The 27,711-nt window shown below is 35.1% G+C and overlaps 2 protein-coding genes across 2 annotated transcripts in view; one reads left to right on the top strand and one right to left on the bottom strand.

Moving 5' to 3' along the window:
• Positions 1-8,772, top strand: part of Hydr1 (abhydrolase domain containing Hydr1) — a 19,930-nt gene extending 11,158 nt beyond the window's left edge. The window contains exons 3-7 of the mRNA XM_073991643.1: positions 84-253; positions 316-650; positions 723-809; positions 872-1,005; positions 6,999-8,772. Coding sequence (XP_073847744.1) covers positions 84-253; positions 316-650; positions 723-809; positions 872-1,005; positions 6,999-7,508 — 1,236 coding nt within the window. The 3' untranslated portion in view covers positions 7,509-8,772. The remainder of the gene's footprint in view (positions 1-83; positions 254-315; positions 651-722; positions 810-871; positions 1,006-6,998) is intronic.
• Positions 8,773-27,711, bottom strand: alc (5'-AMP-activated protein kinase subunit beta-1). Its single transcript, XM_073991649.1, has 3 exons — positions 26,738-27,711; positions 25,126-25,356; positions 8,773-9,245 (listed from the first exon to the last, which is right to left on the bottom strand). Exons 1-3 carry the CDS (start codon positions 27,365-27,367, stop codon positions 9,099-9,101), a joined length of 1,008 nt encoding a protein of 335 aa, XP_073847750.1. The 5' UTR covers positions 27,368-27,711; the 3' UTR covers positions 8,773-9,098.

The raw sequence follows: 27,711 nt of genomic DNA, 5'->3' as shown, positions 1-27,711 counted from the left end.
TTAGGAATATATTAATAATAATAATAATATAAAGAAAACATTTATTATACAATTATCTTACAATCATTTTGTCATTATTACAGCGTCCAATTTTAGCTTGTTCCGATGGACCTTTTAAAACGTTTTTATATCGTTATATACCAACATTGGAAATGAAATATTGGCCCACATTTTGGTGTTTCGAAAGTCGGGCCCAAACCGTATTTGCCAGTATTATTAGATCTCAAATATTACCTAATATTAACTATCGAAGGTATGTTTTGGAAAAAACTTTTATTTTCCGTAACATTTTTTATATATTTTTTGAAATTTCAGAGAAATTTTAAGGCTGACCGATGGTGGAGAAGTTGCATTAGATTGGATGGAAGATGGTTGCGCTGATGATAGTGCTTGCGTCATTATATTACCTGGTTTAACAGGTGAATCTCAGGCCGAATATATCAAGTGTCTGGTGGCAGCTGCCAATCAAGCTAGCTTGCGTGTTGTTGTATTCAATAATCGCGGCCTAGGTGGCATTGAATTGAAAACACCACGTCTATATTGTGCCTCAAATTGTGAGGATCTTTCCGAAGTGGTTAGACATGTGGGTAAAATGGTGCCCAAAGAAAAATTAGGCGCCACCGGTATATCTATGGGTGGTTTAATTTTGGGTAAGTTGGAAGAAAAAAATTGTCGTATTTTTTATTGAAGAATATTAATCTTTATACGTTTTTTTTCAACAGGCAATTATTTGGTACGTAAAAGTGAAGAGGCTCGTACATATTTGGCTGCAGCAAACATTATATCAGTGCCTTGGGATGTTCACAAGGGTATGTTGTATATTGTATGGTATTATGTTGTATTGTGTGGGATTAATGTTCTTTATTTCCAGGAACGAAAAGCATAGAAAAACCCATATTAAATAGTTTACTCGGAAGACATTTAACAAACAGCCTTTGTAACACCCTGAAGAGCTGTGAAATTTTCAAAATGTGCGATGACATAGATATGGAGAAAATTTTAATGGTTTGTATTATTCGATAATTTGATATGGACCTTTTTATACTCACCACCGTAATTCTTGTTCTCGCGGTGTTCTATACAACAGAAGAACTCCGTAGGGGTCTTCACTAAAATAGCAAGGGTATAGTATAGTATAGAACTCCATGGGGGTCTTCCGAGAAATGGAAGACCTCCGTAGGATTCGTCTATAGAAAAGAAGACGTCCGTAGAAGTATTCTATAGAATAGTAGACATCGTCAATGTAATAGAAGACCTCCGTAGGGATCTTCTATAGAATAGAAGGGGTCTTCTATATAAGACATCCATAGGGGTCTTCTATATAATATAAGACATCCATAGGGGTCTTCTATGTAATAGAAAATCTCCGTAGGGCTCTAATATAGAATAGAAGACCTCCATAGGGGTCTTCTATAAAATAGATGACCTCCGTAGGGGTCTTCTATAAAATAGATGACCTCCGTAGGGGTCTTCTATAAAATAGATGACCTCCGTAGGGGTCTTCTATACAACAGAAGACATCCGTATGGGTCTTCTATAAAATAAATGACCTCCGCAGAGGTCTTCTATAAAATAGATGACCTCCGTAGGGGTCTTCTATACAACAAAGGCCTCCATAGAGGTTTTCTATATAATAAAAGACCTCCATAGGGTTCTTCTATAAAATAGAAGACCTAGGAGTCTTCTATAAAATAGAAGACATCCGTAGGGGTCTTCTATACAACAGAAGACTTCCGTAGGGGTCTTCTATGTAATATATGACCTCCGGAGGTGTTCTATAAAGTAGATGACCCGTAGGGGTCTTCTATAAAGTAGATGACCCGTAGGGGTCTTCTATAAAATAGATGACCTCCGTAGGGGTCTTCTATACAACAGAAGACCTCCACAGGGGCCTTCTATAAAATAGAAGACCTCCTCATTGGTCTTCTATACAATATAAGACCTCGGTAGGGGTCTTTTATACAACAGAAGACCTCCATAGGGGTCTTCTATACAACAGAAGACCTCCACAGGGGTCTTCTATAGAATAGAAGACCTCCGTAGAAGTCTTCCATGGAATAGAAGACCTCCGTAGAGGTATTGACCTCCGTAGGGGTCTTCTATGACATAAATGACCTCCGAAGGGGTCTTCTATACAATAGAATACCTCCGTAGGGGTCCTCCATAAAATAGATGACCTACGTAGGGGCCTTCTATACAACAGAAGACCTCCACAGGGGCCTTCTATAAAATAGAAGACCTCCTCATTGGTCTTCTATACAATATAAGACCTTGGTAGGGGTCTTCTATACAACAGAAGACCTCCACAGGGGTCTTCTATAGAATAGAAGACCTCCGTAGAAGTCTTCCATGGAATAGAAGACCTCCGTAGAGGTATTGACCTCCGTAGGGGGTCTTCTATGGCATAAATGACCTCCGAAGGGGTCTTCTATACAATAGAATACCTCCGTAGGGGTCCTCCATAAAATAGATGACCTCCGTAGGGGCCTTCTATAAAATAGATGACCTCCGTTGGGGTCTTCTATAAAATAGATAACCCGTAGGGGTCATCTATAAAATAGATAACCCGTAGGGGTCTTCTATAAAATAGATGACCTGTAGGGGTCTTCTATAAAATAGATGACCTCCGTAGGGGTCTTCTATAAAATATATTACCTCCGTAGGGGTCTTCTATACAATGGAAGACCTCCGTAGGGGTCTTCTATGCAATGGAAGACCTCCGTAGGGGTCTTCTATACAATAGAATACCTCCGTAGGGGTCCTCCATAAAATAGATGACCTCCGTAGAGGTCTTCTATACAATAGATTAACTCCGTAGAGGTCTTCTATAAAATAGATGAGCTCCGTAGGGGTCTTCTATAAAATAGATGACCTCCGTAGGGGTCTTCTATACAATAGAAGACATCCGTATGGGTCTTCTATAAAATAAATGACCTCCGCAGAGGTCTTCTATAAAATAGATGACCTCCGTAGGGGTCTTCTATACAACAAAGGCCTCCATAGAGGTTTTCTATATAATAAAAGACCTCCATAGGGTTCTTCTATAAAATAGAAGACCTCCGTAGGAGTCTTCTATAAAATAGGTGACCTCCGTAGGGGTCTTCTATAAAATAGGTGACCTCCGTAGGGGTCTTCTATAAAATAGGTGACCTCCGTAGGGGTCTTCTATAAAATAGGTGACCTCCGTAGGGGTCTTCCAAACAATAGAAGACCTCCGTAGGGGTCTTCTGTAGAATAGAAGACCTCAGTAGGGGTCATCTATACAATGCAATAGATGACCTCCTTAGGGTTCTTCTATAAAATAGATGACCTCCGTAGAGGTCTTCTATACAATAGAATACCTCCGTAGGGGTCTTCTATACAATAGAAGACCTCCGTAGGGGTCTTCTGTACATTAGAAGACCTCAGTATGGGTCTTCTGTACATTAGAAGACCTCAGTAGGGGTCTTCTGTACATTAGAAGACCTCAGTAGGGGTCTTCTGTACAGTAGAAGACCTCCGTAGGGGTCTTCTATAAAATAGATGACCCGTAGGGGTCTTCTATACAATAGAAGACCTCCGTAGGGGTTTTCTATATTATAGAAGACCTCCGTAGGGGTCTTCTATACAATAGAAGACATCCGTAGGAATCTTCTCTACAATAGAAGACATTCGTAGGGGTCTACTATAAAATAGATGACCTCCGTAGGGGTCTTCTATACAATAGAATACCTCCGTAGGGGTCTTCTATACAATAGAATACCTCCGTAGGGGTCTTCTATACAATAGAATACCTCCATAGGTGTCTTCTATAAAATAGATGTCCTCTGTAGGTGTCTTCTATAAAATAGATGACCTCCGTAGGGGTCTTCTATACAATAGAAGACCTCCGTAGGGGTCTTCTATACATTAGAAGACTTCCGTAGGGGTCTTCTATACATTAGAAGATCTCCTTAGGGGTCTTCTATACATTAGAAGACCTTTGTAGGGGTCTTCTATACCACAGAAGACCTCCGTAGGGGTCTTCTATACAATAGAAAACCTCCGTAGGGGTCTTCTATGCAATAGAAGACATCCGTAGGGGTCTTCTATGCAATAGAAGACATCCGTAGGGGTCTTCTATACGATAGAAGACCTCCGTAGGGATATTCTATAAAATAGAGGACATCCGTAGGGGTCTTCTATACAATAGAAGACATCCGTAGGGGTCTTCTATGCAATAGAAGACATCCGTAGGGGTCTTCTATGCAATAGAAGACATCCGTAGGGGTCTTCTATACATCAGAAGACCTCCGTAGGGATCTTCCATTCAACAGAAGACCTCCGTAGGGGTCTTCTATACAACAGAAGACCTCCGTAGGGGTCTTCTATACAACAGAAGACCTCCGTAGGGGTCTTCTATACAACAGAAGACCTCCGTAGGGGTCTTCTATAAAATAGATGACCTCCGTAGGGGTCTTCTATAAAAAGATGACCTCCATAGGGGTCTTCTATAAAAAAGATGACCTCCATAGGGGTCTTCTATAAAATAGATGACCTCCGTATGGGTGTTTTATAAAATAGATGACCTCCGTAGAGGTCTTCTATAAAGTAGATGACCTCCGTAGGGGTCTTCTATAAAATAGATGACCTCCGTAGGGGTCTTCTATACAATAGAAGACATCCGTATGGGTCTTCTATAAAATAAATGACCTCCGCAGAGGTCTTCTATAAAATAGATGACCTCCGTAGGGGTCTTCTATACAACAAAGGCCTCCATAGAGGTTTTCTATATAATAAAAGACCTCCATAGGGTTCTTCTATAAAATAGAAGACCTCCGTAGGAGTCTTCTATAAAATAGGTGACCTCCGTAGGGGTCTTCTATAAAATAGGTGACCTCCGTAGGGGTCTTCCAAACAATAGAAGACCTCCGTAGGGGTCTTCTGTAGAATAGAAGACCTCAGTAGGGGTCATCTATACAATGCAATAGATGACCTCCTTAGGGTTCTTCTATAAAATAGATGACCTCCGTAGAGGTCTTCTATACAATAGAATACCTCCGTAGGGGTCTTCTATACAATAGAAGACCTCCGTAGGGGTCTTCTGTACATTAGAAGACCTCAGTATGGGTCTTCTGTACATTAGAAGACCTCAGTAGGGGTCTTCTGTACATTAGAAGACCTCAGTAGGGGTCTTCTGTACAGTAGAAGACCTCCGTAGGGGTCTTCTATAAAATAGATTAACTCCGTAGGGGTCTTCTATACAATAGAATACCTCCGTAGGGGTCTTCTATAAAATAGATGACCCGTAGGGGTCTTCTATACAATAGAAGACCTCCGTAGGGGTTTTCTATATTATAGAAGACCTCCGTAGGGGTCTTCTATACAATAGAAGACATCCGTAGGAATCTTCTCTACAATAGAAGACATTCGTAGGGGTCTGCTATAAAATAGATGACCTCCGTAGGGGTCTTCTATACAATAGAATACCTCCGTAGGGGTCTTCTATACAATAGAATACCTCCGTAGGGGTCTTCTATACAATAGAATACCTCCATAGGTGTCTTCTATAAAATAGATGTCCTCTGTAGGTGTCTTCTATAAAATAGATGACCTCCGTAGGGGTCTTCTATACAATAGAAGACCTCCGTAGGGGTCTTCTATACATTAGAAGACTTCCGTAGGGGTCTTCTATACATTAGAAGATCTCCTTAGGGGTCTTCTATACATTAGAAGACCTTTGTAGGGGTCTTCTATACAATAGAAAACCTCCGTAGGGGTCTTCTATGCAATAGAAGACATCCGTAGGGGTCTTCTATGCAATAGAAGACATCCGTAGGGGTCTTCTATACGATAGAAGACCTCCGTAGGGATATTCTATAAAATAGAGGACATCCGTAGGGGTTTTCTATACAATAGAAGACCTCCGTAGGGGTTTTCTATACAATAAAAGACCTCCGAAGGGGTCTTCTATACAACGGAAGACCTCCACAGGGATCTTCTATAAAATAGAAGACCTCCGCAGGGGTCTTCTATACATTAGAAGACCTCAGTAGTGGTCTTCTATACATTAGAAGACCTCAGTAGTGGTCTTCTATACATTAGAAGTCCTCAGTAGGGGTCTTATATACAATAGAAGACATCAGTAGGATTCTTCTATGCAATAGACGACTTCCGTAGGGGTCTTCTATACAAAAGAAGACCTCCATAGGGGTCTTCTATAAAATAGAAGACCTCCGTAGGGGTCTTCTGTAAAATAGATGTCCTCCGTAGGGGTCTTCTATAAAATAGATGAACTCCGTTGGGGTCTTCTATAAAATAGATGACCTCCGTAGGGGGTCTTCTACACAATAGAAGACCTCCATAGAAGTCTTCCATGGAATATAAGACCTCCGTGTTGGTCTTCTATAAAATAGAAGACATTCGTAGGGGTCTTCTATAAAATAGAAGACATCCTTAGTGGTCTTCTATACAAAGAAGACCTCCGTAGGTGTCTTCTATAAAATAGATGACCTCCGTAGGGGTCTTCTATAAAATAGATGACCTCTGCCGTAGGGGTCTTCTATAAAATAGATGACCTCCTTAGGGGTCTTCTATAAAATAGATGACCTCCGTAGGGGTCTTCTAAAAAATAGAAGACCTCCGTAGGGGTCTTCTATAAAATAGATGACCTCCATAGGGGTCTTCTATACAATAGAAGACCTCCGTAGGGGTCTTCTATAAAATAGATGACCTCCTTACCGGTCTACCATATAATACAGAACCTTCATAGGGGTCTTCTATAGAATAGAAGACATTCTTAGATGTCTTCTATGGAATAGAAAACTTTCGTAGAATGGAAAAAATATTTGGTACAAACTTTGACACTCATAATATTTTGTCCAAACTTAGTTCAAGTTCAAGTTTAACATTTTGCGATACCTAAAAAAAATTATAGGGAAAATGATTTTTGTTTTGTTGTTGAGAGTCGCAATTTTCGCCGACTGACATTTTTACTTGTTACTGGTTTAATTTGCTCCCCGCCTTTTCTTCTTTTCCAGTGTAAAACCATCAAAGAATTCGATGCCTTATTTACATCCAAACAATTTGGTTATGCCCATGTTGATGATTACTATACCGATGCCACGTTACACGATAAGCTACACCGGATTACCGTGCCTACATTGTGCCTGAGTGCAGCTGATGATCCATTCCAGCCACTGGATGCCATACCCATTAAGGCAGCCGAAGAATGTTCCCATGTTGCCATTGTTATTACCGCTAGAGGAGGTCATATTGGTTTTCTTGAGGGTTGGTGGCCATCACCCAAAGAACAATTTATGAGTCGTTTGTTTGCTGAGTTTTTCTCCAAAGCTCTGTGTGACAAAAGGCTGGAATTCCAATATGTTAGCGAAGATATGTATGAAAATTATAAGGTTCTCAAAGCATCAAGGCCCCCGGATAAAGAATTAATTAGTGATATGAAACAGCAGAAGGTGGCCATGAAAATTTCATCATCATTTTTGAATAGCGAACAATTGGAAGAGTTAATGAAAAAAGATGCCATGTAGTTTTAAATGACAGACAACACAACGAACGAAAAATATGCAAATTTTTAGTTAGACTCATTTTTGTTGTTGTTATGTTATGCTTATTAAACGAATATTAGAAATGTTAATACAACAAATTAAGAAACAAAAAACAACAACTTATTAAGAGGTAGTGAAAGTTAATTACATTACAATTAGAAATAGAAAAATGGCAAACAATGCAACAACAACAACACACATTTCACCAATACATCGAAGATGACTATTGTTCCTTTAAAGTCTGTTTTTCATGCTTGAATTTTATCAAATGTAGGTGGTATTAGAATTAACAATATGCAACAAAAACAAAAAAAAAACTTATACCATATCCATAGTCTTATAATAGTGAAATTATAAAACGAGGCCATAAGTTAAGAGCGAGCAAAACTAGCCAACAATTATGTTCTATAAAAAAGGAAAGGTTGCTTAAAATATCACTTAACTAAGATACACAACTTCTGTTATAAGAAATAAAAAATAAAATTTGTTTTGTCAATTAGCTCCTATGGACTCAGAGAAAAATGTCTGGATTTAGTCCCGTCCATTAGTCATCTAATACTCTGTGTTATTTCCTCAAGATGTTTCATACACTTTTTTGAAGGCCTATCACAAATGTTGAAGCTATTGAAATATTATTATAAATTTTTTGAAAAAAATCGTATTTTTCCCTTTAAACTTTATTACCAAAACAATTAGGTTTAAATTGGCTAGTAGAAAAAATATTAAAGTACTTTACTACAAACTTGTTCAAGCATAAATAATATGCAACTTTTTAAACTCCATAGTATTCTATTCATAACATTAGCAACAAAACGCAATGAAGAAAAACACGTTAATTCAAATTAGTTTGTAATTCATTTAAGCACATATCTATATTATTACTACAACAAGGATAACACATAATTTGTGATCGAAAAGGCTTTAAATACAAAACAAAAGACACATGTCAGTATTTTTAACATTTTTGCTAATAAATTTGGATTTTAACAACAACAACAAGCAATCAAATGATTATTATGAATTATCACAAAATACAATATTATACAATAACCATTAATGAAAAGAAAAACAACAACAACAACAACAAAACAAACATAATGACAAAAACAATAACAATAAAGTGTATTTAAAAGTTACCTATAATAAAAATAATACCTATAATAAAAACAACAACTAGTCAAAATCCCAAAAAACCGAAGAACATCTATCGAATCTTAAATAAACAATTCAAAGACCCAAATCTTAATTCTGTTGTTTTATTCCTTTTTATTTTATTGATTTAGTTTTTGTTTGTTAGGTAGGTATGTATATAATATATGGTTCACACATTGAAATTTAAAGTTAATACAATAACTAAATAAAAAAACGAAACAGCAAATTTTTTGCCCTTTTTTGGATAAATTAACAAAATTGTACACATATAAGAGAATAATTCAAATTTGTGTTCGTGTGTGTTGGTTGTATATATAAATATAGTAATTTAAACTGATAAAAGTAAACATTGGTTAATTAGCAGAGAACCCCCTATATACTAGTAGTGTGTCCACCTGTTTGCCACTATCACATGTTAGTTTATATTGGTTTATAGAGCAGGGTGGTAACATACTTCTTGCGGTAGCGATGTGTTGCACTGAGTACCATAACACCATCTTTAATGGACAAGGCATACAAATGATTCAACATAACGTGATTGGGTTCGGGCAACAATGTCGGTTCACACTGAAAAGGATAAAAAAGCAATTACTAGTTATTATTCAACATTTTGGGTTCTTACGAAGAACAAGTAATGGTCGTGGAAATTAGCAGGAACCATTTTGAAATTCAAAACAAATTAAATCGGTGAATGGATGATTGGGATGAACTTTTACTACATTTACATTCATTTTTAAATATATATTTTTATGGTTATATTTTATATTATTATACCCTACACCACAATGTGGAAAGGGTATTATAAGTTTGTTTTGGTAAAAATTCATGTAACACTGCGAAATATTCGTCGGAGACCCCCAATGTGGTATACCAATCTTCATATCTCGACGAGATAAAGCGAGTTTGAGATGTGTGTCTGTCCGTCCGTCCGTCTGTCCATTATAAATTGTAAACACGCTCCAGGCCGTAATTATGGACCGATCGTCACGAAATTTTGTATGGAGGTCGGGGTCAGGCCAGAATAGATCCCTATTCTTATTGGTGATGACCGAGAAATATTTAGCGGGTGAAATGGACCAAAAACAAATTTTTTATCCGATTTTGTAGCGGCTCTGTATGTCGCAGTTATAGTCCGATCGCCTCGAAATTTTTTAATAATGTAAGATTATATGACAAAGAAGAAGCTTGCAATTTGAGATGGTGATCGGATGATGTTTGGAGGGTTAAATGGACCACAACTTTTGTGTGAAAGTTGTGAAAATTTTTAATATACCGGTAATATCTTTATTCCTGGAACACTCATTCCGCCCACATAAATAATATTTGGAAGGACAATTCTTGCCCTTTCAATTACCGCCAATTATGTTGATTTATGTGGCCAGATAACAAAGTTACAGCCTAATATATCCACTGTTTTGCTTGTAATGTAATCAAAAGCATACTAGATATCGCAATTATAGATCAATAGTCACGAAATTTACTTACTTTTGTATGCTAAATAAAAACATTTTATTTTTGGTCCATATTTGAATCCCTGGAGGCCATATACCGGCAAAGTCGCCTATATATGAAAAACTAACTACCGATCTTTCCTCTGATGAAAATTGCAATAATTTGTGTGCTTGGTAAGGGACCTACTACCTAAGATATAATGAGTTTTGTGAAGAGAACCGCATCTTCCTCCCATGCTACAAATTGTCTCTATCATGACAGACAAATTCCCAGTTCTTACAAATTGCGTGGAACCCTATCATATTACCTGTCCAATTGTTCAAAATTTAAAGATGTAGCAGAAATTGCTAGACAACGCCAATTTTCAAATTTAAGAATATTTCTTAAAATGTACTGTATATAATTGTTCCACAAACATCCCAGTACGGACAAGGGAGCCTTCTCTCATATCAATGAGAACACCCCGATTAATATCAGCTCAATGATATGTAGACAGCGGAATTTTATGCAACACCTATTTTTGTAAAATTTGCATATTTTTGGTTTCTAAGTAAATTCCAATCGAAATATATCACATATGCAAAAATATGCGAAATGTATAAATTATGCATATGCAAATATTATTCTTGCATATGGAAAATTTCTGTATTTCACATATTTTCGTATGCTACATATATTTCAATAATATCTTCTAAAATGTTTCAGTTCGAATCTTGCCTTCGTTACGGACGGTCGTTTACAATCGCAACAGTCAAACTAACAAACTAAAAATCAAGAAAACACTCACACACACCTGTGTCAAAACTCTCTCAACATTCCATTTAACATTAGTTTATGGAAAAGAACTTTTTACATAAAAATATAATAGTGATAAACAAACTCCTACATGGCCCGCGGCCCTCCAAAAAGTGGGGGTCGCCCCAAAAGTAGGGCAAATGCCTTCAAGTACCTCAAGCCTTCTTTGGTATATGGAGGTAATATACAAAATGATAGACCATCAACCTCTCGAAGTAACAGATTTACTGCATTATCCATTCCGGAAGACTCGGACATGGCACACGAATCTAACATTGAGGAAGATGAGAAAAGTCCCAAGCCTCCACCGATCGTTGCCGACTGCAACGTTCCACTAAGAGAAATCCAGCATATATTGGGAAAGGATTGTACATATAAACGTACGTCTGTGGGTACTAAAATCTTCCCACAAAACTTCGAAAAATATGAGTTTTGTAAGAAAGCTCTAATTGATAGTAAGATTGAATTTCATTCATACAGATCGAAAGAGAATCGCCTCTTTACAGTTTTTCTACATGGTCTATCCAAAATACCAACAACTGAAATTGAAGAAGACCTGCTGAGTTATAACCTCTCTCCAGTGTCAGTAACAGAAGTCAATACCAAATACAGCACACCACACGATGCCGTGTACAAAGTACAGTTTGCACGCAAGAACTTTAACCCATCATACTTGCAAAATATAAAAACAATCAGAGATGTTTGGATCACTTGGAGAAAACGTAAACCAAGAAATAACAACAAACCTACGCAATGTTGGAATTGCCTCATGTATGGCCACGGAGGAGAACATTGCAATAGACGTCCAGCATGCATGATGTGCGCCAATTCGCATCATACAAACGAATGCCCATTCAACACCAATGATAGAAAACCAGCAGTGTTTACCTGTTATAATTGCAAGAAGTTCGGTAGAGAAAGAACAGACCATTCTGCCAACGATATCAACTGCCCTTTACGTGCTCTCTATTTGGAGGTACGCGAGAAAGCAACAAGCAAACAAAGGAGAGTAAACTCCCACAGAAAATCCACACACGTGCCATCAACCACAACAACACAGCACAATCCCAACAACAACAACAACCCACCAACTCATCATCAGTATAGCGAAGACCAAAGGTCATACTCTGCTCAACTAAGATCAAATAGTCGCAACGATCTCTTTCAATCGACGAACTATTCAACATTTTTACAAATGCCCTTGATGAATTAAGCAAATGCACTACAAAAGTGCAACAAATACATGTAGTCATGTCTATGGTAAAGTATGCCTATGATATTAAATAATAGCATAGACTTCAAAATTTTTCATTGGAATTCGAATGGAATTTCTAACTATGCTGTTCTTAAACAGTTTGAGTTATTACTTGAAAGAGAAAATGTTCACATAGCATCTTTGAACGAGACGTTTTTTAACAACAATCATAACCCATACTTCAATAACTACATTATATATAGAAATGATAGACCCACAAGAGGAGGCGGGGTAGCTCTTTTGGTGCGAAAATCACTAAAACATTCTCTCTTGCCTCTTACAAAAACTACAATTATTGAAAACCTTTCTATTGAAGTTACTATTAATCAGAGACGGATAGTAATAATAACTGCTTATTCCCCAAGACACACTTCGGCTTTCAAAAATGATTTAATTGCCCTTACACAGACCGGTGATGAATTTATTCTTTTCGGGGATCTCAATGCCAAACATACTAATTGGAATTGTATAAACAGCAACACATCTGGCAACATTTTAAACAACCTACAACAGACCCAAAACTTTTTTTCTATATCAACCAGATAGGCACACATTATATCCTCATCAACGAAACCGCAACGCATCAACAGTCGACTTAGTTATAAGCAATTCACCCCTCTCTATAAATGTAAAAACATTAGGGTATGAAATACCCTCTGATCACTCTCCTATAATATGCAACATAAGGCCGTCAGAAACAAGTTTCATTGATCTCGCAAAATTTGTATATAAACGCTGTAATTGGAACTTATATAAAACTATAATAAACCGCAATATACGAATCCAAACTTCTTATAGTTCAAAACATGCCATTGACACCGAGATTGAAAGGTTTACTAAACTAATTTTATCCGCAAGAGATATTGCCACACCAAAGGAAAACTTCACGAGAAATACTACGCTCCCCGTTGATATCCTAAGATACATTCACGAACGAAATAAGTTTAAACGGAAACAGCAACGTGCATCATCAAACCAAGCATACACATTCTACGGCCAGTGTGTAAAATTTTTGAATTACCACATTAATAAACGCATCAACTACGAACGTAATCGTCAGTGGTCTAATCTGTTAGAAAACATGATGCCAGGAGATAAAAGATTCTGGAAAATGAGTAGAAGTTTAAGAGGTAAACGGAAAAATATTCTGCCAGCTTTACAAATGGGTAACTCAAAACTGGTTTCAAACTTTGAAAAAGCTGAAAATCTAGCAAACAGTTTTTCACAATCCCATTATCTAACTTTAAATTACCATCACCCAAATGAAACAAATATTAATCGAAATGTCCAGAAGCTTAAACTCGAGGCACCCGATGTGGATAACGCCGAGTTTATAAATGAGTATGAAATTCAAAGCATTCTATCAAAACTCAATGTATCAAAATCTCCAGGATTTGATGGGATTTCAAACATTCTACTTAAAAATCTACCCGAAAATGGAATAAAACTTATTGTATCCTTATTTAACAGCTGTATACGATTGAACTATTTCCCTTCGACGTTCAAAAAAGCTAAAGTAATACCAGTTCTCAAACCAAACAAGCCGAGCAATAACCCTAGCAGCTATAGACCAATAAGTCTCCTAAGCAATTTAGGGAAAATTTATGAAAAATGTCTACACTCCAGATTGAATGAATATGCTCATATCAACAATTTAATAGCCAAAGAACAGTTTGGATTCAAAAAGGAGCACAGTACTGTTCATCAAATAAAAAGAATTCAAAATCAAATTATTTCCAATAAACGTCGCCGTAAATCAACTGGTGTAATACTACTCGATATCGAAAAAGCATTTGACACAGTATGGCACAATGGTTTAATCCATAAATTAGCTACAAAAAATTTCCCGAAATACTTGTGTAAGATCATAGCCGACTTTTTAGGTAATAGAACATTTTCTGTATCTGTAAATGAAAATAATTCTTCTACCAAGAACATACCTGCCGGCCTACCTCAGGGATCCATTTTATCACCCCTTTTATACAATCTCTACACTTCTGATTTCAAAACTAATAATTTTGAAATAGCTTATTATGCAGACGATACTGCACTAATCACCAGTAGTAAATTAACAAGCGCGCTATTAAAGAAAATGGAACACAGCTTGGACTCATGTAACAAATATCTTTCAAAATGGAAAATTAAGATCAATGGTGAAAAAACTCAGTCCATTATCTTTCCATTTAACAACTCACCAAAACGTTTACCAAGTCGCTCACTCTCTTTTAATGGTAACACAATAAGTATAAATAATGAAGTCAAATATCTGGGAGTCATACTTGACCGGAAACTTTTATTTAAAGCTCATATTGAGACCGCATGCGGAAAAGCCTTGAAATCATTTAGAGCGTTATGGCCCCTCTTAAACAGAAGATCAAAACTAAGTTTCAAAAACAAAAATTTAATATATAAATGCGTAATAAGGCCAATCATGAGCTACGCTTCTCCTGTATGGCATACAGCTGCGAAAAGTCATCTAAATAAAATGCAAATCATACAAAATAAATGCTTGAAAATGATTAATAATAAGCCTTGGAGGTATCCTACCATTCTACTACATAATGAAACTGGTTACGAATTATATGCTGAATACTTAGAAAGACAACATTTAAATTTTACCGAAAAAGTCAGAATCTCTCCTTATGCAATAATTAGAGACTGTTTAGACTCATTGTAAATATGACTACACCACTTGAAATTACCAAACTGAAAATTAGGTAAAATATAGAAGAATATTTTCTAGGAATATTCTAACTATATCTACCAAAATTTTCAATAATGTTTGAATTATACTTTGCTTCTTAAATATAAATAAGGTTTTTCCCCTTTTCACCTTTTACACCAACATTCATATTAGTTTATATTTAAATCCTCAATTATATGTAAAGATTTATATGCTGTATTATCATTATTTAGATAAATCTCATTATATGTATGTAAATTATTATTGTAATATATGACTTTTCGGATGAATAAACGAAATTGAAATTGAAATTCTAAAATGTTTATGTGTACATTTTTCTGTTTGATATTCACTTCAGACAAGTCAATAAAATAGAGAAATCTGTAACCAGAGCCACAATCTTCAAAATGTCGAAAATGGGGAGCTTTCGTTGTACGGGAGCTATATGAACGCCTAGACCTATACCGACAAATTTCAGATGGAAAGTTTAATACCCCCAATGAAGACTTAATACCAAATTTTAGCCAATTGGGAGGGATATTGAGACCCTAACCTTCAAAGTACAGAAAATCGGTAGGTTCTGATATTGGGAGCTATATGAAGACGTAGACATATAACGACAAATTTCAGGTGGAAAGTTTTTTTTACCTCCGACGAAGACTGAATACAAAATGTCAGCCATTTCAGTTTGATATTGAGGCCACAACCTTCAAACTACCGGATATCGGGAGGTACGGTTCTATGGGAGCTATATGAAGACCTGGACCTATACCGATAAATTTCAGGTCGAAAATTGTGATGAAAGAATATTTAATATAAACTTTCAGCCAATTCGATGGGATATTTAGGACACAAAGTCTAGCATATGGTTTAGCAATTATGTCAAAATATGCAAAAAATAAATGTCCGTTCTAAAATTACTTATTGGTGCCACCATGGTACAATTGTTTGCACACCCGCCTTCCACGCTGAAGGTCGGGCGTTCGATTCCCGGCCAGCAAACATCAAATTTCCAACGATGGCAAAATACCCCTCAGTAAAGTTGGCGACATTTTCTGAGTATTTCAAGCATGTACAACTTCTCTACAGGTGGTGTTTTAAGACATGCCTTTCGGACTCGGCGATAAACAGTAGGCCCCATACTATTGCTTAATGTGATAAGGTTGCAGACTTCAAAAATTTATTTCTTACAATGAGTTTATTTGTCCAAAAGAAACTATGATTTGCTGAAAGCTAACTCGCAGGGTAGTGGTGTAGGGTATCGTATGGTCGGTCCTGTCCGACTATAGCCTTTGCTTACTTGTTTTTTTATACCCTCCACCATAGGATGGGGGTATATTAAGTTTGTCACTACGTTTGTAACTACTCGAAATAATCATTGTAGACCCCACAAAGTATATATATTCTTGATCAGCGTGCAATTCTACATCGATATAGCCATGTCCGTCCGTCTGTCCGTCTGTGGAAATCACTCTAGCGTCCGAACGGATTGACGTAGGTTGATGAAATTTTGGGAAATATGTTATATTTACGTAGGACTTTTGGTATTGAAAGCGGGCTATGTAGGTCCACGCTTTCGTATAGCCCCCATACAAAATGACGCGTGACGCGTCGTCGTTTTAAGGAATTTTTAAGGTATTTGGCGCATTTTACCACCGAATTGGTTGTAATTTGGTACTTTGTGTCTCCAGAGGCCAAAAAATATTCCTACCAAAGTTGGGTTATATAGGTCCACGTTTTGGTATAGCCCCCATATAAGGCCCCATATAAAGTATGCGTCATTTTAATATATTTTGAATGTATTAGACCCATTTGACCACAGAATTGGTTGTAATTTGGTATTTTGTGTCTTCAGAGACCAGAAAACATTCCCACCAAAGTTGGGTTATATAGGTCCACGTTTTGGTATAGCCCCCACATAAGGCCCCTTATAAAGTACGCGTCGTTTGAATATATTTTAAATGTATTAGACCCATTTGACCGAAGAATCGGTTGTAACTTTGTATTTTGTGTTTCCAGAGGCTAAGAAACATTTCTACCATAAAATGTTTATATAGGTCAACGTGTTGATATAGCCCCCCATAATACAATATCTCCCGATTTTCGATATTTTGAACGTTTTGCCTCATTATCACACCGAGATGGCTGAAATTTGATATTTAGTCTTCTTTAGGCGTATAAAACTTGCCCCCCAGAAATTTTTAGGTATAGTTCCACGCCATCATATAGCCCCCATAGAACGGTACCTTCCGCATTTCGGTATTCTAAAGGTTGTGGCCACATTAATCCACCGAAATGGCTGAAATTTGTGGTGGAGGGTATAAAAAGTTCGGCACGACCGAACTTAACGCTTTTCTTACTTGTTAATACTTATATTTGTACATATTTACTTTTTTATGTTTATATTTTCATACTTATGTTGTTATATGCACATTTTATATTAAAATGTTTATATTTTATAATATATTTTTGCTTATACTTTTTATTAATATTTTTATTTAGGATTTTTTATTTTTTATCTATATTTCTGAATTTATTTTTTTAATTCATATTTCTTATATATATTTTTTATAAATATGCTTATATTTTTAAATTTATCAGGGTGATTATGAATGTCAACTCCCCGTGAGTTTTGCCTTTTTTCCGTTTCAACCTAAAGGAGAAGGTGAAAAAACTCACGGGCAGTTGACATTCATAATTGGCCTGTATATTTTTGAATTTATATTTTATAATTATATTTTTGTTTATTTTTTTAATTTATATTTTTAAATTTTATATTTTTGTATTTGTATTTTTCAGTTTATATTTTTATATTGCCGCGTAGCCGGTATTCAATGTGTCCATAGATGACAGTCGCAAAGCACACAGGCTGAGGGTATATCACTGTTGGTAAAACCGATTAATATTTTTTAATTGACTTAAATTTGTTTTAAATTTAAAATTTAAATTGTAACATATTCACTCGGAAAGTGGTTTAGTATCAATCGTTCTTATGTTTGCAGTATAATAAAATGTTAAACAATCGAATATTGGTAAGCACAATACATACTGGTGTAAATGGCATCAAGGGGTATCGGTACACTGTGGTGGCTAAAAACGCCGGGGAAACTTTAAAAATAATGCGTACAGGTAATGGGAACATCCAAGAAGTAGTTGGGGGTCTTATTTCCGATGTATACCCTAGCTTAGTTCGCAGAAGAAGATTTAAAAACGATCTGAAAAGAAATAGTTTGTATCCCGTGCATCAAGGATCACTCATTGTAGTCTCTAGATCTCAAATCCATTGAGTGCTTACCGAAAAAATTCGAAAGAAAGTTAAATAAAACCCTATTTTGTGCCAAAATTGCCCAAAACTGTACTACGTGTCCAATGGGGTTTTATCACCGGATTTCCCCAAAATACTGGTGGATTTACTATTTAGACACTCGAATAGGATCAAAATAAGTTAAAAAGCCTAAATAAAGGCATGTCAACCTAAAGAATTAAAAAAAACTGTCCTATTTTTGGCAAGAGTCTAAACTTTCTTTTGACTCTTAAAATTTTGGGTTATTTTTATCAATCTTCTTTTATTTCATAATTAAGCTTATGCAAGGCCTAATATTTTCTGGATTTTAATTCACCACTAAACACTTAAAAAACTGCATTTATATTTCATATTTATTATATCCCTATACCGGTGTAATTATGCTATTAACAACTTTTTGTGAGGTGTAAACTTTCTTTTGACTCTGACTGTAGATATAAACAAAATTAGTTTTCACAAGGCGAACAAATTTCCTATAACCCAGCCTTCTTATTCCTATACAATTTTTTTCAACAACTTAATCACAAATGTCAAAATCAACGTATCCAAATATACCCAGCAAAATGTTTGCCTCCAAAGATGCAGTTAAATCATATGTACAAGTGATCTGGAAGTGCATCAAATTATGCATTTTCACTCATGATTTTTACAAAAAGAGTTACTTAGGAGGGTTGGCGTTTTTTGTTTGGGATGACGACTTCTATTTTGTTTTTCAAAATAGTCAGGCTTAATCCCATAGTCGTTGTTTTAATATGTTATTAAAACAACTTTAATTTATTAGTGGGAAAAAATTGGCGATGTTTACCAAGGGGTAAGGCAGGGAATACTATAGTTTCAGATCTCGCCACAGATCTTCATCAGTTCCCTTATTTCTTGTTTTTCAACAAGAAACTTTTTATACCCAAGTGTCAATTGCTAGCTCAAATAGATACGTGCGCAAAGAAACACTCTGATCGAGAATTTCTTTGGCACTACCTAAACTCTAGCAACTTCACTTGCAAACAAATCCAAATTTTTTCCCACTGCTATGCGTTCGTCGATTCTCGACGAAAAAGCACATAACTAGTTTGTTGGTATTGCATACTACAGCAATAAACAACATTTTGACGGTGCCCGGTCTCACAATTAGGAGGGTTGGCGTTTTTTGTTTGGGATGACGACTTCTATTTTGTTTTTCAAAATAGTCAGGCTTAATCCCATAGTCGTTGTTTTAATACTGAAAGATGCACCCCATTAGCACTGCATTTTAACTAACTCTTCGGCACTGCATTTTAACTATCCCTTTGGAATCGCATTTTAACTAACCTTTTAGGATAGAATAGGATGAAGTCCAATTTGCATCCAAAGCACGTGTTTTGATTCAGTGCTTTGGATTGAATTTAAAGGCACTCTTCGGAATGTGCTTTTATGCAGTTCAAAGACGCACTTTAAAATCCAAGCCATTGTAAACTATCCCAAAATAAATAAAAAGAATTTATTGTTTGTATAAAACAAAAATAATAACTTTATTACATTAACACAGATTATGAAATTTCTCCATTAAGCTCAATCGCAACTGAGTTTGTTTCACCCGCTATCCGTTTAATCCAAGCTGGAATGTTTTTGCTTCATCTGCTAAAGGGGTTATTGTGAGGAAAGGATGTCATTCATTGGATCGCAATCGAATGCGGTTAAAATGTAAGGAATGGAGTGCCTCTTTTACAACTCCGTTTAAAATGCATCAAAACATGCCGTGACAGAACTAGTCTACATTGCACTACTTCCAAATTATTTTGCTGGGTCGTTCATATGCAGCATTTCTAGAGTCAATCGTCTGTTGTAGTTGTTCTCTGTTTTTAGAATGCGGACGTTTTCGAAGTTGGGTATATGATTGTTAAGCTTACAGTGCACAGTGGAAAAAAGTACCGATTTAGCATGCCAAAAGTACAAATCAATGTTTTATTGCATGTTTGCCCATAAATTCGGTATGAACAGCTATAAATTGACAATTTTACTTCGTTTATTAATATATTTGGTAAATTTGTATTTTTACCGTAGAATGGTACCTATCGATTTTCGATATTTTAAAGATTTTTACCACATTATCCAACCGAAACGGCTAGGATTTGGTATTTAGTCTCCGTGGGGGTTATGCATGCACTCCTATAAACATTTTCGGTATAGGTCAACGTTTTCATATAGCCCCCATATACCGGTACCACCGATTTCGGTAATTTTTGAGGTTTTAGCCACATTATCCAACCTAAATAGCTGAAAGTTGACATTTAGTCTTGGTGGTAAAAATATTCCGACGGAGAATTTTCGGCACAGGTACACGCATTGATATGGCCGTCATAGAAAGGTACCGCCCTAATTTCAGCATTTTTACATAAAAAATACTATTAATAAAAATAGTAATAAAATAAAATGTTGCAGTTTGTTGCAGCTAAAATTTTACAAATTGGTTAAGAACTATGTGTACTAAAAATAAAATAAAAAATCTACGCGCCATCCCTCGACACTCCTTAGTAATAGCTTTAACAAAGTGCACAATTTGGAAAAAATCGGATGTCACATGTTTAAAGTGTAAAATCCGAGTTGCAATAAATAACATCTTATATTCAACATTTTTTAAATCACCTGCTTCGCGAAATGTTAAATTCAGTAAAGGTTTAAAATTACTTTGTAGGAAGAGTCCTTGCGACGATCATAAATTTACTACTAAACTATATTATGAAAACTGGTTCAAAAAATGTCAACCAAAAATGGACCGTTATTCCGCTTAGACTGATGCAAAATAAATTATTTTAAATGCCGTTGCATTCTGTGGACACCTTAGATTAATACTGCAATAATAGTTTTTTAATTGGCGTATGTGATTTTTTTGACTTTTGGCGCGCTAGATCGGTATTTTTTTCCACTGTGCAGTGGTCCGCAAGCGCTGTTTTCTGTGTTTTGTTTTGATGCCTTAATTCGAATTATTCCATTTGTAATTCGAATGATTTCATGTGTAATTTCAAATAAAATAATTCGAATTAAAGGAATAATTCTAATTACAAATGAAATAATTCGAATTTCAAATGGAATAATTCGAATTACAAATGGAATAATTCGAATTACAAATGGAATAATTCGAATTACAAATTAAATAATTCGAATTACAAATGTAATAATTCGAATTTCAAATGAAATAATAGGTTTGTCCTTGTACTTTCTCAGTAAATATTACTCAGTAACTTCTTTTTAGAGCATGGTACAAATACACAGGTAGCCGCATCGGCAATTGTTGGTAACATAAGATGTCAAAATTTGACATTAATTCAATGCAATTGACACATTATGTTACCATCAGCTGGCATGATAATGCTACCTGTATTATTGTACCATGTTTTTAGAGAGTAAAGCATTTTATACTCTTTCAAAGGAAAAAAGTAAATAATAAATGATTAATATTTACGATTATGATATTTGAATATTTTAAACTTTTGACAACTGCCTAAAGCTACAAAATGTTACTGAACAAAGTTCCTTTAGTAAAAATTATAAGTTCTCAGTAATGAAAATTTCAAAACAAGTTTCTCAATTCATTCTCTTTTACTGAACATTTGTATAAAAAAACAACATTCAGTAATAATTTGTAATATATAATTATTACAAATTGTCGAGTACGCAGACACACTTAATTTTAATTTCAAATGGAATAATTCGAATTACAGATAGAATAATTCGAATTACAAATGGAATGTTACGAAATACAAATAGAATTTTCGAATTACAAATGAAATGTTACGAAATACAACTAAAATGTTTCGAATTACATCTGAAAAAGGTCTATACTCTTAAAGAGTTCGTTTTTTTTTTTTCGCTAAAAAAGGCATAATTTCAAAAAGCTGAAAAGCCAATTGATAATTCCCTACGCCGGGATGAAATCATGATATTGGTAGCGATTAGTAAAATTTTTTCAACACTTCAGTTCGTTTTGAAAAACATTAGAAAGAATTGATGAAGTTTAAGCTATTGGGGTAATACTCCAGAATTTTCCAATAAGCAGTGATTGCCTCAGCTTTGTATCACTTTCGGTCTTTAAAACATAAATCACTTATCAGTCATCTATTCACCAGTACAGACGTACTTCTCGGTTTACTCGCGAATTGTAACGCGACTCACCCACACCAGGTAAAGTCATCAGTACTTTTCGCCTAATAAATCACCCACACTAATATTTTTATACCAACTAAAAATCTTTGTGTTTTATCTCTCTCCTTTTATTTATCGGTTACACTCGGGTTTGTATCAATGGTCCATCTCCACAAACAACTATTCTCTGTGACCTTTCTGAGCTATCACCTAAACAGTATATTTGCACTTATATTTTTATATTTTATAATTTGCAATTTTTTATTTTTTAAACTAGTATTTTTCTGTTTATAATTTTTATAATTATAATAATGTTTTTAAATTTAAATTCTTGCACTTTTATATTTATGTTTTTCTTTTAATTTTATATTTTTAAATTTAAATTGTTATAATTATATTTTTATTTTCTCAATTATATACAAAAACACATAATTGTTGAAGTCCTTGATGGTTTATATTTTTTTATATTTATATTCTAATATTTAAATTGTTATATTTTTATAAAATTTATATCTTTGAACTTATATTTTCAATTTTTATTTTGTATTTAAACTTTCGAACTTATATTTTTTATATTTAAAAATTTAAACTTGTATTGTTACATTTTTTATACCCTACACCACCTTGAGGTAAGGGGTATTATGTCTTTGTGCATTAGTTTGTAACAAGCAAAAGGAAACGAGATAGACCCATAGTTCCTTTTAGGGATATACATAGAATCACTTTCTGAGTCGATTTACGCATGTCCGTCTGTCTGTCCGTCTGTCCATGTATTCTTGTAAACAAAGTGCAGGTCGCATTTATTGTCCAATTCGCATGAAAATTGGGGAAGATAGTTTTTTTTGGCCAAAGGACGAACGCTATTTATTTTGGTAAAAATCGGTTTAGATTTGGATATAGCCCCCATATATATCTTCGCCCGATTTAAGTCATTTGGTGCACGAAACACGCTATGTACATATGTCCGATTTCAATGAAATTTGGAATGTGCGACGGAATTTAGTCCAGAAATAAGAATACCGAATTATATAGAAATCGGTTCAGATTTGGATATAGCCCCCATATATATTTTCCCCCGATTTACGGAATTTGGTGCACGAAACACGCTATATATGTCCGATTTCAATAAAATTTGGAATGGGCGACGTATTTAGTCTAGAAATAAGAGTGCCAAATTATATACAAATCGGTTAAAATTTCGCTATAGCTCCTATATATATTCTCGGCCGATTTTAGGTATTTGATGCACGAAACGCACTATATATGTACGATTTCAATAAAATTTGGAATGTTTGCCGGGATTTGGCCTAGAAATGAGTGTGCCAAATTATATCGAAATCGGTTCAGATTTGGATATATCGCTCATATATATTTTAGGCAGATTTGAGGTATTTGATGCACGGAACACGCAATATTTGTCCGATTACAATGAAATTTGGAATGTGTGACGGTGGTTAGTCTAGAAACAACTGTGGCAAATCATATCGAAATCGGTTCAGATTTGGATATAGCTCCCATATATATGTTCGACCGATTTGAGGTATTTGATGCACGAAACACGCTATATATGTACAATTTCGATGAAATTTTGACTATGTGACGGAATTTGTCTTCAAATAAATGTGAAAAATTATATCAAAATCTGTTCTGATTTGGATATAGCTCCCACATATATTTTACATATTCACAGTGGTGTAGGGTATTATATAGTCGGCCCGCCCGACTTTGATCCTTTCGTTACTGGTTTAAATTTGTATTTATATACACGAACTATAGGCCGAAGATTCCGCCGAGTCAATACAACACTAGAACCGGATGCCATGGGAATGATTTTTTTTTTATTTCAGTTTTTTTCTTTATTGAATTTCTAGATTATAAAGTTACAGGGGACAGTTTTAAAACATCAACCTATATTTATGATAGTCTGCATGACCGAAACACCAAAAGACAAATTTGCCAATTCGGCCATAAAATCAGATAAGAAGTTTCAAGCTAACAAAAAGCGGGTAATAGCGTTCATTGGACCATTATGTATGCCAGAAAACATGAACTTGTCCGCGAAAAACGTTATATCCCTCCCTGTAATCAGTACCACATAGAATACTTTTAGTAAAAATTTCAAATTCATCTTCGAACGATGTACTTAGTAAAAATTTTCAATTTTTGTGAGGGTGGATCCCAAAGAAATTCCGATATAGACCTTCTTGAAACTTGATGTACGTTTTGAAAAAAATTTACATAGTTAAATTTTTCCGGTAAATCCGAGAATAAATACGTAAGTTGTTATCGTGATGAACAGTAATTTTAATTGGTGCCAGTAGGTGCTTCCTAGAGCTGTTGGACCATTATCTCAGGAAGTATGGACTTGATTCGAAAAAATATTGTACCATCGAGGTAGGGACCGAAAGAACAATTTGCTGCAAAAAATCAGGTAGATTCCAATTCGACCTGATCTCTATCTGTACGAAGTACAATGTTTGGACCATAGCAGTTACTACTGTTTAGCGGAAGTTTTGAACATTTGTGTTGGAGTTTTCCGAAGGGTGGACCAATATGGCACATCTTCGGACTATGCTAAATCAACTCCAAATTGTCTAAAATGTATGTCTTTCAAACAATTATTATTTCATTGAGGTACGTTTTTTTTCGTATCGAAATATATAGACCCTCGTTATCTTAAAGGCTGAGATAATACAAATATTCCTCACATTATTATAAGACCAGACAGTGTAAAACGCCGACACGCTTGTCTTCTTTTTCCAGTTCTTCTATAATATTTATTGTGTCTTTTAATATTTCTTTAAATATCTATATGGAATGAAGAAAATGAAGCTCAACTTACCGACAATGGTGTATCTTTGTTCAAGATAACCTGCAACAAATGTGGCGGTAATATTGGGGGGCCGGATACTTTTTCCCACGGCTTGGTTTGTGGTACATCTTGTGAATACTCTTTGTCGGCATTATTTACGACATTCTCGCTATCTTTGGCTAAAGCTTGAAATACTTCAAAATCAGATTGGCGAACTGAAACCAAGTTGGTTGTCTCTCCAGTTTCATTTTCGACGCTTTTCTGTAAAAAAAATAAATAAATAAAATAAAGAGATATTAGACATTTCTCTGGAATCTGGAAATTACTTGAAATAAGAAAAACTCTTATAAGAAATATACACCTATTGGAATCTATAAGAATTTTTTCCGGTTTCAAAATGGTCAGGCTTTATCCCATAGTCGTTGTTTTAATATTTTATTAAAACAACTTTTCTCACTAATAAATTAAAGTTGTTTTAATAAAATATTAAAACAACGACTATGGGATTAAGCCTGACTATTTTAAAAAACAAAATAGAAGTCATTATCCAAAATAAAAAACTTTGAAGCATTGTGGCGTTTTTTTTTTTTATTGGGATAGCGTTTGCAATTTTGTTTTTTCAAAATAGTCTGGCTTAATCCCATTGTTGTTGTTTAAAAAAAAAAAAAAAACAAAACAAAAATAAAAAACGCCAACCGTCCTAATTGTGAGACCACGCACTGTCGAAAGTTTGGTTTATTGCTGAGGTCAGCAATGCCAACAAACTAGTTATGTGTTTTTATCGTTGAGACTCAACGAACGCATAGCAGTGGGAAAGATTTGGTTTTGTTTACAAGTGTAGTTGTTTGAGTTTAGGTCGTGCCAAAGAAATTCTCGATGAGAGTATTTTTTAGATACTATCTATTTGAGCGAGCAATTGACACTTGGGTATAAAAAGTTTCTTGTTGAAAAACAAGAAACATGGGAACAAATGAAGATCTGTGGCGAGATCTGAAACTATAGTCTTCCCTGCCTTAGCCCTTGGTAATCATCGCCAATTTTTTTCCCACTAATAAATTAAAGTTGTGTTAATAAAATATTAAAACAACGACTATGGGATTAAGCCTGACTATTTTGAAAAACAAAATAGAAGTCATCATCCCAAACAAAAAACGCCAACCCTCCTAAGAATTTTTTTTCCGCTACTGGAGCTCTGCAAGTAGACATAGGTAATTATTTTGAGACTAATAATCTAATTAAAGGCAGGATTGCCAAAAATATTTTAAAACTCATTTCTTTAAATACTGTTAAAAGGGAAGGCATGCACTAAATGAATTTGTTTACATATCCAAGACCACATTTTTAGATCAATAAAAATATTTAAAATATTGTATGCCTCACAAATTGAATGGATAAAGCTATTCGATTGATTCTTGTTTATGTTTGTAATCAAAGACCAGACAACATGATAATTGATTATTGCACAACAACCAACTATACATGTCATAAATAAACAATAGACATGCATATGTATGTACTCTCGTATGTACATAGGTATTTACGTCGCACTTGTTTCCTAGTTTATTCTATTGATTTTTTTCTTTAGTTTGCCACTTATTACAGTTTTACAGTTCTCTTGTCAAGAGTACTTGAAAATACTTACCAGTTTTGGATCATGTTTCCATTCTCCATCCACATAAAACTTGTAATGATGATCTCCTTCAGGTAAATCAATAATTGTCACAAAATTACCATGACTTCGCACCATTGGAATAGGTTTCCACTTAGTAAATGTACCACAAATCATAACATTATGACCACCACCATCCCAACGTAAGACCGTGGGAATAAAAGAATTTTTTGCATCATCCTGCGACTCCATGTTGTCACCTTCGCCGCCTGTTTCTTGCTCCTTTGACGATTCACTGTCTTTGTCAGTAGAAGATTCGTGTGAAGTCATTTCTTTCGATTTGATACTCTCTACTGTTAAGCTACTAGAGCGTTTGCGCGTTTCAGCGGAACTTAATTCTGAGAGGTCTGCAGATTGCTCGTTGGCTTTGCCAATTTTCGTATAGTAAGGTTCGGATGTCGTTTCGTCGTCTTCTTGTGACGAGCCAGCTGCCAATACTGAATCACGTTTTTTATCGAACGTGAATGCCTGACCCCCACTTACGGCTGCTGCTCCACCAACATCACCTCTGTTAGGTAGTTCTCTGAACGGTGAGTTTGGCGTGGAGATGTCACTAGACTTGTGCCGTTCCCTGTGCATACTCGAGCTTCCCGCATTGCCCATTATGCCTTCTTGTTCTTTTTGTTTTTGCAAATAAAGAAAAACCACAACAAATCAAAAAATTCTCTATTTTAATTTATAAAAAATCATTTGGGACGTATGTTTGGATGGTTTTTGGCACTTCTTTTACTTAGGCAGCAAACTATTTGCACGCTTCCAGTTTTATAGTATTTGTTGATGCGTTTTTACTGGTTTTGTAGAAAAATTATTGTCGTTTTATCTCGTTTTATAATGAAATTTCAATGTCAGAAAGATATTTTTCGTCTATCTTTACTTTTTTTGTTCCTTTGTTTTCTTTTTACTATTTTGACGTTTGCTTAGACGAGTACAAGTGTTACTGGGTAATT

The sequence above is a fragment of the Musca autumnalis genome, unplaced genomic scaffold (assembly GCF_047663935.1).
Source record: "Musca autumnalis isolate F117 unplaced genomic scaffold, ASM4766393v1 scaffold_5, whole genome shotgun sequence".
NCBI lineage: Eukaryota > Metazoa > Arthropoda > Insecta > Diptera > Muscidae > Musca > Musca autumnalis.
This window is presented reverse-complemented; position numbering and strand designations above follow the sequence as displayed.

Excerpts from the sequence above, each read along its gene's own strand:
- alc (XM_073991649.1), bottom strand. The coding sequence starts at position 27,367 with ATGGGCAATGCGGGAAGCTCGAGTATGCACAGGGAACGGCACAAGTCT. Across the intron at positions 25,357-26,737 it reads GGAAACATGATCCAAAACTG|AAAAGCGTCGAAAATGAAAC; the intron begins GTAAGTATTTTC and ends TTTTTTTTACAG. Across the intron at positions 9,246-25,125 it reads ACAAAGATACACCATTGTCG|TGTGAACCGACATTGTTGCC; the intron begins GTAAGTTGAGCT and ends TATCCTTTTCAG.